This window comes from Ursus americanus, chromosome 2 (assembly GCF_024610735.1).
Source record: "Ursus americanus isolate L20-20 chromosome 2, mUrsAme1.1.p, whole genome shotgun sequence".
Taxonomy (NCBI): Eukaryota; Metazoa; Chordata; class Mammalia; order Carnivora; family Ursidae; genus Ursus; species Ursus americanus.
Genome location: NC_142128.1, coordinates 29,207,037 through 29,224,442, shown reverse-complemented (window position 1 = coordinate 29,224,442; position 17,406 = coordinate 29,207,037). Strand labels below are relative to the sequence as shown.

The 17,406-nt window shown below is 45.2% G+C and overlaps 1 protein-coding gene across 10 annotated transcripts in view; it reads left to right on the top strand.

The window, feature by feature from the left end:
- The window catches only part of MRTFB (myocardin related transcription factor B), a 263,944-nt gene that overhangs the window by 219,709 nt on the left and 26,829 nt on the right, over positions 1-17,406 (top strand). For 9 of the 10 annotated variants that reach the window (XR_015727978.1, XM_045776055.2, XM_087870349.1 and 6 more), the window contains 4 exons: positions 6,649-6,783; positions 9,136-9,383; positions 14,306-14,438; positions 15,211-16,239. Coding sequence is in view for 9 of the 10 variants with exons in the window: in XM_045776055.2 (XP_045632011.2) it covers positions 6,649-6,783; positions 9,136-9,383; positions 14,306-14,438; positions 15,211-16,239 (1,545 nt within the window). In the remaining variant the exon portion in view is untranslated. The remainder of the gene's footprint in view (positions 1-6,648; positions 6,784-9,135; positions 9,384-14,305; positions 14,439-15,210; positions 16,240-17,406) is intronic. The other variant, XM_087870351.1, reaches the window with a different exon arrangement.

The window sequence follows — 17,406 nt, the reverse complement described above, 5'->3', positions numbered from 1 at the left end:
TGGCCAACATGTGCTGAGCACTCCTTTGGGCCAGGCACTGAGCTCCTTACTTCACGTGTGTTCCCCAGGGCAGATGTCATCAAGAGAGCATCTCTCTGGCCTGCACAGGTTTGAACGAATGACTTTGTTCTTATGAAGCCAACAGTTTGAGATTCTTCCTATGACCCCTCTCCAGCACAGCATCCTGCGTCATGCTCTTACGACTCATCATGACAACTGTTATCTGTATTCTTTAAGAAATACATACATACCATTATTTCCTCAACTATACAGTCTACGTGAGTACCATAACTCAGTTACCAAAAATGAATAATAGTAATTCTAATACTTACTTTGCTTCCACATTCTGGCCCCTCATAGTCACTTTGACTGAGACCTACACATAAGAACTAAAACTATAAAACTCTTAGAAGACACAGGGGAAAGCTTCATGATGCTGGATTTGGCAATGATTTCTTGGATATGACACCAAGGCAACAAAAGAAAAAAAATAATTAGGCTTTATCAAAATGAAAGATTTGTGTGTGTCAAAGGGCACTATCAACAGAGTGAAAAGCAGCCCATGGTATGAGAGAAAATACCTGCAAATCAAATATCTGATAAGGGGTTAATACTGAGAATATATACACAACCCCCCCCCCAACTCAACAGAAAAATAAGTAACCTGATTTAAAAATGGGTAAAGGACTAGGATAGACATTTCTTGAAAGAAGATAGGGGCACCTGGGTGGCTCAGTCGGTTAAGCGTCTGCCTTTGGCTCAGGTCTGGTCCCAGAGTCCTGCGATAGAGCCCTGTGTCAGGTTCTCTGCTCAGTGGGGAGTCTGCTTCTCTGCCTCTGTCCCTCCCCCCCCCAATGCTCATTCTTCCTCTCTCTCACCTGTCTCTCTCTCTCAAATAAATAAAATCTTTAAAAAAGAAAAAAGATAAACAAGGGGCGCCTGGGTGGCTCAATCAGTTAAGCGTCTGACTCTTGATTTTGGTTTAGGTCATGATCTCAGGGTCATGTGAGGGAGGCCTGGGTTGGGCTTCACGCTGAGTGTGGAGCCTGCTTGAGATTCTCTCGCTCCCTCTGCCCCCCCCTTAAAAAATTAAGAAAGAAAAAGAAGAGAAAAGAAAGAGAGAGAGAGATGCTTAACAGCACGAATCACTAGAGAAACGCAAATCAAAACCCCAATGAGATATCCCCTCACACCATCAGAATGGCTACTATCCAAAGAACAAAATTAACAAGGGTTGGTAAGGATGTGAAGAAATTGGAATCCTTCTACCCTCTTGGTGGGATTGTGAAATGGTATAGTCACTATAGAGAATGGTATGGAACTTCTCTCAAAAAGCTAAAACTAGAATTACCATGTGATCCAGAAATTCCCCTTCTGGGTAGATGCGCACAGGCGTTGAAAGCAGGGACTGGAGCAGGTGTTCAGAGCAGCATTGTGCACAACAGCCAAAGGTAGAAGCAACCGTTGTGTCCACTGACCAATGAGTGGCTAAACAAAACATGGTATACCCATAAGATAGAATATTATTCAGCCTTTAAAAGGGAGATTCTGACCCACACTACAACACGGATGAACCTTGAGGACATTACGCTCAGTGAAATAAGCCCGACACAAAAGCGAAAATGTTGTGTGATTCCACTATTATGAGCTACCCAGACTAGTGAGATTCATTCAGAGGGGACACAGTGGTTGCCAGGGGCTGGTGGGAGGCCAGAATGGGGAGTTGTTGTTTCACGGAAAAAGTTCTGGAGATGGCTGTTTGGTGACAGTTACAGAACAACGGGAAGGCGCTTCATGCTGTAGAACTGTATGCTCGGAAATGGTTTAAATGGTAACTTTTATGTTAAATATATTTTACCACAAATTTTTTAAATAATAGATTTTTTAAATGAGGGACACATGCAAATCCTCACTACGAATCAGGTCATCAAGTACCAGCTAAATGTCCACCAGATGTTGCGCTAAAAGATTAATTTAATGTTCAACTACTTGTACTAAAAATGAAATGCCTCAACTTTTAACTGTGCATTACGTAAACAGAGTGGTCAGTGCTAAGCGGTAGATTGTAACAAAACTAGAATTTACATAAAAGATCCATCTATTAAGTATACAAAGCATGTGTTTTTGATTTGTATTCAACTCATTCATACTTGTATTCATTTTATTTGTCTGGGGGTCAGAATATGGAAACAATATGTAAAGCATAATTGCATTTTGAATTTATTTGCATATTCCCATCTTAATTAAGAGCTCTGCTGCCTCCTAAATTAAAAACACATTTATTTTAGGTTTAAAATCGACAGTACAAAAAAAGCTTTGTTTTTAAATATCTAATTTCTGCCCCTCTAGATCGCATACAGAAATCTAATAAAAAAGGAACTTACGAGAGAACCGCGATTGGTCCTTGACAAGTGTATCATCTTTACGGAAGGAACCCACACACCTGATACATGATAAAATTTTAACCAGCTTAAACATTTACTCTTATTTTTTTCTTTTGTAGCAGAGCTTTCCCTTAGCAGTTTTTTTTAATGTTTTTTTATTATATTATGTTAGTCACCATACAGTACATCCCTGGTTTTTTGATGTAAAGTTCGATGATTCATTAGTTGCGTATAACACCCAGTGCACCCTGCAATATGTGCCCTCCTTACTACCCATCACCAGTCTATCCCATTCCCCCACCCCCCTCCCCTCTGAAGCCCTCAGTTTGTTTCTCAGAGTCCATAGTCTCTCATGCTTCATTCCCCCTTCTGATTACCCCCCCTTTCTTTATCCCTTTCTTCCCCTACCGATCTTCCTAGTTCTTATGTTCCATAGATGAGAGAAATCATACGATAATTGTCTTTCTCTGCTTGACTTATTTCACTTAGCATTATCTCCTCCAGTGCCGTCCATGTTGCAGCAAATGTTGAGAACTCGTTCTTTCTGATAGCTGAGTAATATTCCATTGTATATATGGACCACAACTTCTTAATCCAGTCATCTGTTGAAGGGCATCTCGGTTCCTCCCACGATTTAGCTATTGTGGACAATGCTGCTATGAACATTGGGGTGCATATGGCCCTTCTCTTTACTACGTCTGTATCTTTGGGGTAAACACCCAGTAGTGCAATGGCTGGGTCATAGGGTAGCTCAATTTTTAACTTTTTAATGGACCTCCACACTGTTTTCGGGAGTGGCTATACCAACTTGCATTCCCACCAACAATGTAAGAGGGATCCCCTTTCTCCACATCCTCTCCAACATTTGTTGTTTCCTGCCTTGTCAATTTTTGCCATTCTAACTGGCGTAAGGTGGTATCTTAGTGTGGTTTTGATTTGAATTTCCCTGATGGGTAATGATTTTGAACATTTTTTCATGTGTCTGTTAGCCATTTGTATGTCATCATTGGAAAAAGTGTCTGTTCATATCTTCTGCCCATTTTATGATTTATTTGTTTCTCGCATATTGAGTTTGAGAAGTTCTTTGTAGATCTTGGATACCAGTCTTTTATCTGTAGCATCATTTGCAAATATATTCTCCCATTCCGTGGGCTGCCTCTTAGTTCCTTAGCAGTTTCTAAGAAGAGAAAAGTCAGTCTTTAAGATTCAAAGTGCTTTCTTTTTCAGTTTTATTTAAAGGCTAAATATTCATCATTAGACAACAATGTTTTTCTGACATTTCTTGTCATGGTGTCATGATGACAGTTGAAGACTTGGAGGTCATGAGACCTGTAGCCTGGGAACAGCGGTCAGATCCAATAAAACAAAACAAAGTTTGCAGCTTTTTTATTTCCTTGGAGAAAAGATTCTGAATCATTTTGTGATTAAATTTTGAAAGTACAAAAGGTGAACTTAGGTCTCAGTGGAAATTTAAACATTTAAAACATTCTTTTAAGATTTTAACATATTGCTCACTATACTGTGGAACAAAATAAGTGTAGTATCCTTTATGGCCTGGATATTCTTTTCATCCTTTTTGAAATACTGTAGTTTCTAAAGTACTGATATTTATTTATTTATTTTTTTTTTTTTTTGTAACTCCAGCCACCAGGATCCTAACATCTAGATAGGATGTAAGATTGTTTGAGGGGTTGTTTCTAAAGCACATAAAAAAGACTAGCAAAATGTGAAGAAGAGTTTAGACATTTCTCCCTTTTTAACCAGAATTTATTTCAGATTAGGTAATATTAATAATCACTGTATCTCAGTTGGGTTACTCTTGTGTTTCACTGGGGTCTGTGGTTTTCTGAGTAGCAAAGTCACACTGAAATACCAAAAGAGCTAATAAGATGACAGTGTCCGTAATCAAGGCTGAAGTCAATTAGGCAAGGTCTATAAATACAGGAGAAACATTTTCATACATATTATAATTGATACCACATTCATGCTTCTGGATTATTTTTCAGATTATTAACACTGACTACTCTCAAATGCATCATTGCTATCATATCAGTCAGTGGGGGCTAGACTGGTAAAACAGCTTGCCAGGTTAGAAGAATTTATCTGCAAGGAAATATATTTATTTATTTATTTCTCATATATAAAAATATATATATTCAAATATGTGATTCTTTTTCATATGCCACTTATTTAACAGCCAAGGAATGTTTTTCCCTGTGTGAAAATTGACCCGGAGATAAATATGTACAAAGTGAAAGGAAAACAAATAAAACCACATCCTTTAAAGCAGTGATTAGCTGGCCTTGACCTTCCACTTCATGTCAGAGGTTCACTGAGTAGGCGGCTGGCTCAGGGCCTTTTGGGGGCAAAATTCAGCCTGGAACACAGGTGTCAAGTCTCTCGGATAAACAGACTTTGGCGTCTGTTTGAATGGAACTGAGTACAGTAGTCTTCCCTTATCCACAGGGGATGCATCCCCAGACCCCCAGGGGATGCCTGAAACCACGGATAGTACCCAACACTGTGTATACTGTTTTTTCCTGTATGTACCGACCACTGTAAAGTTCTATTTTAAAATTAGGCACAGTAAGAGATTAACAACTATAGTAACAAAATAGGGCAGTTCTAACAATAGTGTGTAATAAAAGTTAGGTGAATGTGGTCTTTCACTTTCAAAATATCTTACCCTCCTTTGTCTGGTGGTGATGACAGAGAGAATACAGTGCCTACGTGATAAGATGAAGTGAGGTGAACGATGGAGGCATGTGACGTAGCCTTAGGCTGCTGTTGACCTTGTGACCATCTGTCAGAGGAGGGTCATCTGCTTCAGGACCGCAGGTGCTCACAGGTCACTGAAAATACAGAACGATAAACCGTGGCTGAGCGGCTACCGTGTAGCCAGCTTTGAAAAGTCAAGTCTTTTTATTGTCGACACTGTTATAATTACTTAAAAGCTGAAGTCAGTGGCAAGAAGGAAAAGCAAGCTCGGGGAGAGAGCCCACATGGGCGAGCACAGTTCATTGCACACCCACACACGTACTCACGGTCCCAGCTGGCCTTGAGAGTCTCACCCCGCATGAGTAAAGCCACAAGGAATTTCCATTCACCCATTACACAAATATTTATTGAGTAACTAGTATGTGCCAAGCTTCATATTTCTTGCTGCTAAATAGCCTCTGAGTTCTCAGGTCATTTATTTTAAGGAGGAAAAATACAGTGTGCTATTCTTAAACCCAAATACATCAGCAAAAGAACTGACTTTGATTCTTGTAATGAATTCGAGAGTTGCGTGGGGGAGTGGAAGTGATAAAGGAAGGTATTTTTCCTTAAAACAAGGCTGGTCATAGTTAAGTCCATGTAGTAATCACTGTGCAACATTGAACTGATGTTGTAATAGTAAGATCTCTTTCCAGTGAGTGAATACTTAAAATCTACTTCAAGTAGATTGTTAGTGGAAATGGGTTGTTAGGTTGTTGATAAAACCTATCAAGGCCTTCCTAGGTAGCTTCCTTTGTTAATACATGACTCCAAATTGAGGTTTAGGGGTTGCTGGTTTGGCCTTGGTAACAACTTAGCTTCTTGCTTTAGGTACAAGGGTGCGTCATCAGTGAAACAAGTCGATATTACCAGAATCCATTTGGCGGGTGCCCTCCTGTTGCGGGAAAGGGTGGGGGGATGGCTAAGGAGAGTACAAGTCAGCCTTGGACATGGGGACATACACTGTAAAGCACAGTTAAGGACCCGTACGTGGAGTGGGCCTGCAGGGTGAGGGAGCCTTCTTACCAAATGCTGCCAGGCCCTGGATCAGGGGTGTGCCGGAGAGGATTGATCAGACCCTGTAACAAAGAGGAGAGATCACATCTGAATTCACCGGGATTATTACTGTGATCTATACAGCAAGAGAACCTTACAAGTGTCATGTATTGTTTTGATCATTTTTACAAGAGTCTTGGACTTTTCTTCTGCCAAAACAGGGCGGTTCTGACCATATTTCTGAGAAAACACTAGAGGGTGGAGTCAATCCAACCTTATTTAGCTTTAGCTTTTCATTGCTGTTGGGGCGAAGACTAACTAATTGGCTCCGTGAGGTAAAGCATGTTATTCCACCATCTGGGTCTCAGACATAATAGTATATTTTTCTTTTGTTTCTTTTCTAGTGGACTTAAAAAAGAAAAAAAATGAGGTCATTCCCTTCTAATTCTGGTTTTTCTAATTTTATGTCATCGAGTTCACATACGTATTCCCTTTCTGCCTTTTCCACCAGTTTACTTCAGTGTCCCCAGCAGTTCCTGAATTCTTGAAAACTCCTACTACGGATCAGCCCCCGACCAGGTCCACAGCACCTGTCGTCCCCACAAACACTGTGTCCTCAGCAAAGCCTGGGCCAGCGCTGGTAAAGGTGGGTTCCCTGTACACACACTGGTTTGAGATCTTTACCGGTGGCTTGTCTGCGTGGAACACAAGGGCACGAATCTGTATTGCCCAGCCTAGCTTTCAGTCTGAAGCCTTGAAAACAAAACCACAGGCAGACTTGCTAGATCACGCCTTAGTCTTGGAAACCACCACCTTCGACAAATGCCCTATTGTTCTGTAGTCACAGAAGAACCGCACCAAATGTGGTCTCCATGAAACTCCCAGAGCCCTGCAGAAAGGCTTTAGGATACATTTTATCAGCAGTTCCCAATTCTGCCCCATCCAGGCTGCCAAGATGAAAGAAACACTGGGAGTGGAGTAAGATAGAGCCACCGTAGCACAGCACTGGGGAGTCATGAGCCTCACAAACATGTCTTTAATGGTAACATAGTTTTGGATTTTATACACAAGGTCAGTCTCCGCGCTATTCCAGATATATTACATGGCAGGTTAAAGGCTTTAGACAAGCGGCTGCGTTGTTTGATTTAGCAGCTTTGGCCTGTCCAAGCTTGGTTTGTTCTTCAGATAAGCTGCAGATTGGTGGCACCGTTCCCTACATTTTACTGGGTCAAATAATCCAGCTAGAACAAGCCCCACGGAAGATCAAAATTCCTAATATATAGTATACTTTTAAAGTTTTATTTTAAGTGTATTTAGAACTGCTAAATAAGGGGGGGGGTGATAGAGGAATAGTGTCATCATTTCAGATACGGCTTTGGCAAACGGAGCAGAACACTGATGTCAAACTTTTAGAACTCAAAAAGGGCTCTGGAGAGTGAGCCAGCCCTCCTGGCACCTTCCAGAAGTGAGGCCGGAAGTAACGAGGCTGGGAAGGATCCAGGCTCCCCAAGGGCAGGCGAGCCTTCTTTCTGCCTGCCCAGGGAACACAGGGGAGCACTCTCCGGAGGCCGTTAGGCTGGTGCAGATTCCTCACTTGCGCCCACCCTCCGGCACTGTCCTGGTCCTTGGCCCTCCTGCAGGGAAGGTTCTCTTTCTACTCCAGCCTCTCCGTGGCCGTGCAGCCCAGCGTCTGTGGCCTCAGGGCACAAATGAATGTATCTCACCCTCCTCCATCACTTAGTGTTGGAGCCAGAAATTCCAGAGTGTGGCACGTGGCAGCTGAGCTAATATCACCAGCTCTCCTCCTCTGCCCACATCCCCAAGCATGTGCCGCAGATGGCACAGAGACAGTTTGGGTGCCGACCCATCTGTCTCTGTGGATGCTAAGAGTTCTCTGCCTTTCCTGTTCTCTGATTTCTCCTCTTCACTAGTGTCTTTAAACAGGGCTTTGATTCTAGGGCAAGAGGCATTGTTGAATAATGTGAGATTCAGAGGCTGGGTCTGGGATCCTAGGACTGTACTAGGAGAGGAAAAGACAGGTGCACACTCAGAAACAGACCACGGTTCTGTGGGGTTTTCTGTGAGGAAAGCTGTTCTCCACCCTCACATGGTGAGAGAACGTGTCAGTGACTAGGTAAGAGCAGATTTAGTCTAAGGCATGCTGGTTACTCTGTGCCTGTCCCCCTTGCTCCTCCTGTAGGAGCCTTCCTGATCAGCCAAGGCAGTGGTTTCATCAGTACATAAGAGAGTGCAGTCTCTGTAACCCAGACTCCATCCATGGTTGTAATCCCTTTGAAAAGACCAGGAATAAAATCTGTTAATGATAGCACAATAAGCAGATGATGATGAATTGATTAATACCGTGAGATTGCAATATTTTGTGTGTGTTTTCCTCAGAAATCCATTAACTTGAGGGGCACCTGGGTGGCTCGGTCAGTTAAGCATCTGACTCTCGGTTTCGGCTCAGGTCGAAACCTCCCCCGCCCCTCTAAATATTAAAAAAAAAAAAAATTATAGTCTCCTCTATTCCATTAGAAGCATTTTTGTTTGTACATATCCTCTAAAGAATATATTTTTAATGACCAAAAAATAGTACCCAGTTATAGTGAAGTATCCCTCGTCCTCTCCCATCTGTATCTTGAGCACGCAGCCTCTTTTCACTAGGAGATAATATACGTAAGCACTTGGAAGTGTGTCTGCACGAGACACCCGCAGTAACTGTTGAACTTGACTCGCTCATGCCGAGCTGAATAGCCTTCCCTTACTCTCAGGGAGCAAGGCAGCAGGAGAAAGCAAGTTCTAAGGAGTCACATTTCTGGGTCAGAGGACACGTACGCATGTCTTCCTCGCTCTGGAAACATGTGTGTCGCTGTCCCAGGCGGCGTCCCCGACTCCGGAGGCGCACCGCCGCTTTCTCCCCACTCCTTGAGGCACACCCTGGAAGAGGCCGCGTGTGATGGCCTCACTTAAAACGTTCTTCTCTTTTTCTCGAAAACAGCAAAGCCATCCCAAGAACCCCAACGACAAGCACCGCAGCAAGAAGTGCAAGGACCCCAAGCCCCGGGTGAAGAAGCTGAAGTACCACCAGTACATTCCCCCCGACCAGAAGGGGGAGAAGAACGAGCCGCAGATGGACTCCAACTACGCACGGCTGCTCCAGCAGCAGCAGCTCTTCCTGCAGCTGCAGATCCTGAGCCAGCAGCAGCAGCACTACAACTACCAGACCATCCTGCCGGCGCCGCTCAAGTACGGGGCTGGGGGCCGCGCGGGCTGCGGGGGCGCCTCGTGGCCCGGTGCTCTCGCGAGGGCCGTCCCCTGCACAGCTTGGCTGCTGGGGTTGGCGGGGGCTCCGTGTCCCCAGAGCTTAGGAAGCCAGGGGCTGGCCCTGGTCCCCGCAAGGGCAGCTGGCGTGCCAGCGCCCTTTCTGTCCTCTGAACTCCGTTCCGAACCTTTCAAGTTAGAGGCGACTTTTCACAGTTATTCACCCAGGGAAGATTTGTCTGGTTTCCGCCCAAATAGTCGTGGGTGCTATGAGAATAGCACATAAGACCTCTTATGAACAGTTTAAAAAAAAAAAAAAAAGGCAAGTGTAGAAGCTGGAGTGGTCGAGGAAAGCTTTAGGGAAAAGGCGGGATATGCATATGGGAAAGAGCCTGAAACTAGGGAATGGCCCTTTCAAGCAAAGGGGGGATGATGATGGTGCAAGAACAGAGGAAGGAGTGGGCGATGCCTGGTTATTGGGTGAGGGGGGAAAAGAGCCGGAATAAAGAATGTGATTAGCTTTTTCAGAAAAGTAGAAGACGAAAGTGAGTTGAGCCACTGTCTGGAAGGACTTGCAGCCAGGCAGCCTTGAATCTTGATGTGGTAGGTGACTCAGAAGGTCGTCACGGTGCAATCACAGCGCGAGGAAGAACAGTTTGATGCCGGTCATGAAGGGGAGTCTGGAAATAGGAAAAACAGAAATTTCACAACAAAGTAGATGTGAGAAGATGAAAGGGCGTTGATAACGGGAAGGAAGGAACAGATGAGAGATGTTTCAAAGACAAGTAAAGGTCTTGGTGACCAACAACTGTGGAGAAGGAATATGTTTCCACAGTCTGAGGCCAGTTGGGAGAGACAGAAGGAAGTGAGTTCTGCCAGCTTCCGAGACTGAATCCGTAGCAAGACTTCCATTGCAAATTTTAATTATGTGCTAAAAGAAATTCCAAGATAGCCATCCTTAGTATGCATTTTCTGGGAAACATAGATAAAAATGCAAAGACCTTATCTCTCATTTCCCTCAGTTTTCAGAAGAAAGGGATACTTACATTCAACTCACAGAAAGAAACTCTAAAAAAAAAAAGATGCAAAATTTCATTAGAAGAAAAAATTTTTTTGGTGATCAAGCCACTCAACTTATGATCTGTAGAAACTTGACTCTTGCTTTCTACATGTATGCTAAGCATTCCTCCATAGGAAACCCTTTTTCCTAGGAGTAGAAAAGGAGTAAGACACACTTAAAAAGCTCCTCTGTTTGGAAACATCTCCTCATATGCTAACGATTATCAATTCACTTTTTTCTTTTAAGATCCTGATATCTCAAAGAAGATTAGACCTATTAGTCATTCAGACCTTACTGTAAAGCACTTAAATCTAAAACATCAGGGCACAGAGATGAAGAAAGAAAGAATTTGTGTAGCATGTTATTATTTTAAGAGCAAGCAGGCCTGAGTGAGATGTTGACATTGGAAAGGAACCAGGGAAGACCAAAGAGAATTGGAAGAGTATCAGAGGCAAACGGCCGCTGCTTTACAGCTTTGTCTGGGCCCGAGGGAGGTGTCCTCCCCTGCCACCGCCCTCTTCTGGCAGCGGGAAGCAGGGATGCGAGCGCTAACCCTGGCTCCCATCTCTGTGCCCCTTACGATGCCCCGAGCGCTGTGCTCAGCACGTGACATCACCCTCCTCCTCACAGTAACTCCAGGAAGAGCTGAAATGACTGACCCTACTCCCAGGCAAGGAAACCTGTTAAACTGAAAATCCCATAAAGGATTTTGTGTGTGCGTGTGGTACCTATGAAACAGTCTTGTCTGTAAGGAAAGAAATTGTGCGGGGCCGGTCTGTAGATGGGAAGAGTACATCTGAGGTGTGGAGGATCCCGTCTCTTACAGTCCCTCGTCTTTCCACAAAGGCTACAGTCCCCTTCTCCTCCATAAACATTCCCACCACTGCAGCAGCCAAGCCACCCACCTAAGGAAAGCATCCCACAAAAAGAACGAGGAGGAAAGATCACTTATTGTTCTGTGTTCGTTCACCACACAAAGACTGAGCATCACTTCTGTGTAATTTCCACGTCCTGAAAGTGGAGATGTTGTTTTCTGTTACGGTGTTTCTTTTCACCAAAATTCCAGCACAGGAAACAATGTGGAAGTCCCATAGTACCCACAGCGGTGGGACTTTACCTGGTGACACAGCCTTCTGGTACCTGGGGGAGAGCAGCAGCCTTGGGAGACCAGGCTGTGGTCCCAGCATAGCCGCACCCTGGTGGAGGGTCCTGGAAGGTCCCTTCATGTGTCTGAACTTTGGATTTCTCATCTACACTGTCAGCACATTCAGTAACAAGCAGGGTATTTAGAATCTCAGCCAAAAAGACAGCACGAATAGAATAATTAATGTACATCGTGCCTTCTCAAGGAGATAATATTGTTCATAAGAGAGCACAAGTTGGTTGGGAGGAATCTTGCACATTTTATTTAAGAAAGCATGGACATACATACAGTATGTAGGTAATTACACAGTCCATCCATGGTGTTAAAATTTCACTGGGAGGCTGATTAGGAAAAATGAAATCTAAAAAAGCTCCTTGCATGGAAAGTAATGAAAATAAGGTTGAGAAATCCTGATTTACATTAAATGTTTTCATAATTCTAATATAAGATTTTAAAACTGAAATTTTAGAAAGGAAAAAAGTGATACATAAAACATTTGTCATTCCATCCAAACTTCAAGAAACTTCATCTCCAATACTTAAAATATTTAACTGCCACAAAATTTAGGCAGATTTTCAAAGACCCCAAAATGGGTCTCAAGAGTTAGCTGTTGACAGGGCCAGAAATGGCTTCAAACACAATCTTCCTAAAACTCACTTGACAGAGCTCATCTAACTGGGGGCCTCTCCCTCTTTCAGAATATGGAATTCAGAGGCTCCTTGCTTCAGCACCAAGGCTTATACAACAGAAAAACCTGGAGCTATAATGAAATTGGCTCTCCAGTCTCAACTATCAGGTGGACCTTTCTCAAACAGATAGCAACCACCCAGAAGAGGGAATGCCACTGCTGCCAGGAGTAACACAGGGGGAAGAAATTAGACGGGGACCTGGTTTTGATATGGAAAGGAATTTAGGAAAATCAGTACAGAAGGACAACAGCTTCACCAATATTTTTTCAATAACCTTTTTAAATGAAGTATAGGGTATGGAGAAGCTCATACATCATAACTGAAAATGGATGCCAAGTAGACACCTTAATCAAGAAGTAGAACGTGATCAGTATCCCCAGGAGGCCCCCTTGCGTCCCCTCTCAGTGACTACCTGACTTGTACCCCATAGGTTAGTTTCACCTGTTTCTGAACATTACATAAATGCATTCTTACACACACATGGGTCTGGCTGCTGTTGCTCCGCGTCGTGTCTGTGAGACGCCTCTGCACCGGTGTAGGAAGCAGCAGTTAATTTTTTTCCATCTAGTGTTCTATAACTGATCCACCCATCGTCCTCTCAGTGGACAGTTGGGTTGTTTCCAGTTGGGGCTGGTAGGAATAATGCCATAGTAAGCATGCTCACCTGTGTCTCTTGGTTCATGTAGGAGTATCTTTGTCAGGTGTCCTTCCAGGAATGCCACTGGGTCAAAAGGTGCAGGTTTTTCTTTAGTAGATGGCATAAAACAGTTCTCCAGAGTGGTCGTGGCAATTCGCACTTCCACCAGCCATGATTGCGAGCTCGGGATGTTCCGGGTACTTGGCGTCCACAGTCTTAGTCATTCTACAGCAGTTCTGCTGGGTATGCAGTGCTATTTTGTTGTGCTTTTCTTCATTTTCTCCCTATCTATTGAGGGTAAACGCTTGTTCGTACATTTATTGACCATTTGGATATACTTTCTTGTGATATGCTTGTTCAGGATTTTCCCATTTTCCCATGGCTTTTGTCTTTTTCTTACTGATTTTAAGACTTTTGTATATTCTAGATATGAGGCCTTGTCATAAATACATATTACAAATATCTCCTATGACTTGACTTTTCACTCTTGAACGTGTCCTTCTTAGTGCATTTTGTGTCCTGTTTAAGAAATCTTTGCCTACCCAAAGGACATGAAGATACTATCCTAAGTTTTCTAGAAGCTTTATTGTTTTCATAATTCATATTTAGGTTTTCGAGATGGTGTGACGTAGGGGTCAAAGGCCCTACTTATTTCTGTATGAATATCCAATGTGGCCCAGCACCATTTATCCAGAAAAGGACCACACTTTTCTGCTGCACGACAGTGCCAACTTTGTGATAACTCAAGAGGCTGTATATGTGAGGGTCTGTTTCTGGATTCTCTGTTCTCTTCCATTTGTTGTTCTGCCCCCAGCACCATACCATCTTCATAACTGGCTTTGTAATGAATTTTGATATCTGGTGGTACAACTCTTCCAACTTTTCTTTTTTTTTTTTTTTTCTTTTTTTTTTTTTAAGATTTTATTCATTTATTTGACAGAGACAGCCAGCGAGAGAGGGAACACAAGCAGGGGGAGTGGGAGAGGAAGAAGCAGGCTCCCAGCAGAGGAGCTTGATGTGGGGCTCGATCCCATAACGCCGGGATCACGCCCTGAGCCGAAGGCAGACGCTTAACTACTGTGCCACTCAGGCGCCCCCCAACTTTGCTTTTCTTCAAGGATGCCATGGCCTTTCTTGGTCCTTCATATTTCCGTAGAAAGCTAAGAATCACCTTCTAAATTTCTACCGACCAAGCAAACAAAACTTGCAGGGATTTTCACTGAGATCTAATTTGATCGATATATTCAAAATATTGAGTCTTCCAACCCATGACCGTGGCATTTTTCTCTTCACAAGTTAGCAAACTGTTAGCAGAAACAATGCCAAATTCAGAAATTATTTTATTATAAACTCTCTCACTTTCTCGTTCTTTTGAAGGCCACTCAATGACAAAAATAACAACAGTGGGAATTCAGCTCTGAACAATACCACACCTAACACTCCAAGACAGAATACATCTGCTCCTGTGAGAAAGCCGGGACCTCTGCCTTCTAGCTTGGATGACTTAAAGGTGAGAATTCCAAGTAGGATTTATTCACCCATAGGTACCACAGAAAGATAAATGATTTGCCAGATTTGTCTAGCATGTGTAGATAAGTTTCCAGTAGACATCCAACTTTACCAACATAAGATAACCTCTGTAGACGCACTTTCTGTTTACGTCCATTAAGTTTCTTTTAAAATGACCAGTAATGATTCTCATACATTGAGCGTATACCATGTGCCAACACCAAACCAGTTCTGACAGCAGAGGCAGGTTTGTTCTTCCCTGCTTGTTGCCAATTTTGGGAGAAGCAGAAAAAATGTACACAGTCGAGAATCTGATCTCCAAGGCCAGCCTGCGTGGGTTTCCACCCCGGCTCAGCCTTCGGTGATCCGTGGTAGCTCGGACCACAGTGAGTCAACCTCTCTCTGCCCCCGTCTCCTGTGTGAACTAGGAATCGTCATCATAATACCCACAGCTCCTGTGAGGATGAACGGAAAGAATAAAGCACATCCGACAGTGTCTGGCACACGGTCATTACTCAGTGAATGTGACGCTTACCATCATGGTTTCTGGTTTTCAATCCTTGGACCTAAATCCTTGCTGGATCACTGGTCTTTGCAGTGCTTCGGGTGTGTAGCTGTGCGTGTCTGTGGGTTAGGAAGAGACACCCTCCCGCTCGCCTATGTGTGGTCTTAGGGAGCTGACAGACGTAGGCCCCTTTCCCCTCGACGTGTCCCATACATATGTCCGAAGTTGCAGTGCCGAAAGAGGAGGTGTGACTTGTTTGTACTTGCAGGTATCGGAACTGAAGACAGAACTGAAGTTAAGGGGTCTTCCAGTGTCAGGCACCAAACCGGACCTCATTGAACGCCTGAAACCCTACCAGGAAATGACCAGCAGCGGGGTCGCCGCCGGGGGTGTCCTGGCAGTGCCCGCGTCTGCCATCGTTGCCAGTAACCCAGAAGTCACCGTGGCACTGCCCGTCACAACACTACACAACCCTGTGACCAGCTCGGGCTCCTCCTTCAAGGCAGAGTTGCCCCCCACCGGCACCAGCACCGTCGCCCACGTTGAGACCGTCAACTCCCCTCTGCCCATCTCACCGTCACCCTCAGAGCAGTCCAGTCTCGGGACCGAGGACACAAACATGGCAGACACTTTCACGGAGATTATGACCATGATGTCTCCGGCGCAGTTCCTGGGGTCGTCCCCTCTGCGAGTGACGGGCACCGAGGACAGCCCGAGCCCCACGAGCAGCACGCTGTCAAGTCTGGAACTGGACGCGGCCGAGAAGGACCGCAAGCTGCAGGAGAAGGAGAAGCAGATCGAGGAGCTCAAGAGGAAACTGGAACAAGAGCAGAAGCTCGTGGAAGTTCTGAAAATGCAGCTGGAGGTGGAGAAGCGAGGGCAGCGGCAGCAGCCGCCGCCGGAACCGCAGGCCGGCTCCGCAGCCAGTCCAGCGGCCAAGTTAGAGCAGAAGCACGGCAGCGCCGGCTCCTCAGTCAAGGACGAGACCTCGCTCAGCGACTGCTCCAGCTCCAGGCCGCCCGGCCCGGTGCCCGGCCAGCCCCTCTCGACTGGGGGCCAGGCCCTGGTGGCCAAAAAGGCGGTGGTGATCAAGCAAGAGGTGCCCGTGGCGCAGGCGGAGCCGCAGAGCATCGTCCCGCAGTTTTACGTGAGTTCGCAGGGACAGCCGCCGCCTGCCGTTGTCGCTCCGCCTCAGGCTTTACTCACCACGCAAACTGCTCAGCTGCTGCTGCCGCTGTCCATCCCGGGCTCCGGTGTCACCTCAGTGCAGCTCCCCGTAGGCAGCCTCAAACTCCAGGTGTGAAGTGTGTCTTCTAACTCCTTTGCCTTACAGCCTGCCGACAGTGGAGCTGGCCACGCTTTCTCCCCAACGCCCCCACGCCAGGCTCCGGGGTGCCAGGAAAGGGGGGATCCAGAAATGTTAACCGCTAGCACTGTTGCTGTATGGCGAACACGAACAAGGGCTGCTTCTCTACTTCCCAGACCTTTTATCTGTAGGGAGCACCGTATCACGCGCAGGCATTTGTAAACACTAGTCACGGTATCGTGAGAATAGCTAGTGTCACTGCGCTTTCTGTGTGCAAGGTACGGCATCACGTGCTTTATTGTTTTATTTAAGTCATGTCTACACCCAGTGTGGGACCCGACCTCACGACCCCGAGATCAGAAGTCCCACGCTCTTCCGACTGAGCCAGCCAGGCGCCCCATCTACTTTAAATGGTTTACTCTCTTTAGCCCTCCCTTCCTCCAGAAGATCTAAGTGATAACAGCCATTTTGCGATAGGGAAACTGAGGCCTTGAAAGATTTGGTCAGTTGCTCCAGGCCAGAGCTGGATAATTCTGACTACAGAGCTTTCACTTTGATGCCTGCTCCTACATTCTGCCTCCTAAATGTAATTCTTGAAAGACGCCAGTGAGGTGAAGATGCCAAAGGCATGTTGGGCACCTAAGGGAAATGTGACCACAAACCTCGGAGTGAGGATGTTGTTGAGAGAGGTGATAAGACACTGGCTGGCATGAAGTCTCCTTTTATGCCTACGTAACCCGTGTAGTGACTTCAAGCTGTTTTATGTAATGCGTCTTGCTAGGTTTCAACAAAATGTGTGGGCCACAGGTAAACTGAAACCATCTGGGGCAGTGGTCCTCAACTTTGATGCCCCAGACACTCGTAATGGCAGAAAGGAGCGGTCCCGTACCTCTGGGGTTAGGAAGCATGACCTGAGGCCCTTGGCCTGTGCAAAAATTCTAATTCCCCTGCTTAACCTTTACAGTGCCTGTAAAATTGAAGGTCGACTCTTTAATATAGCTCTTCTGCACATTTTTTTCCCCACCAAATCTTCCAGTAGAGTTGATGTTCTCAGAACAAGAATGGTGTTCTATTCTGGGCCTCTGTGTGCCCCAGCGTGTGGCTGGGGCTGCCCCCAGAGGGAGCACACCCTGCAGCTTAAAAGCAGGAGTCTGGGCA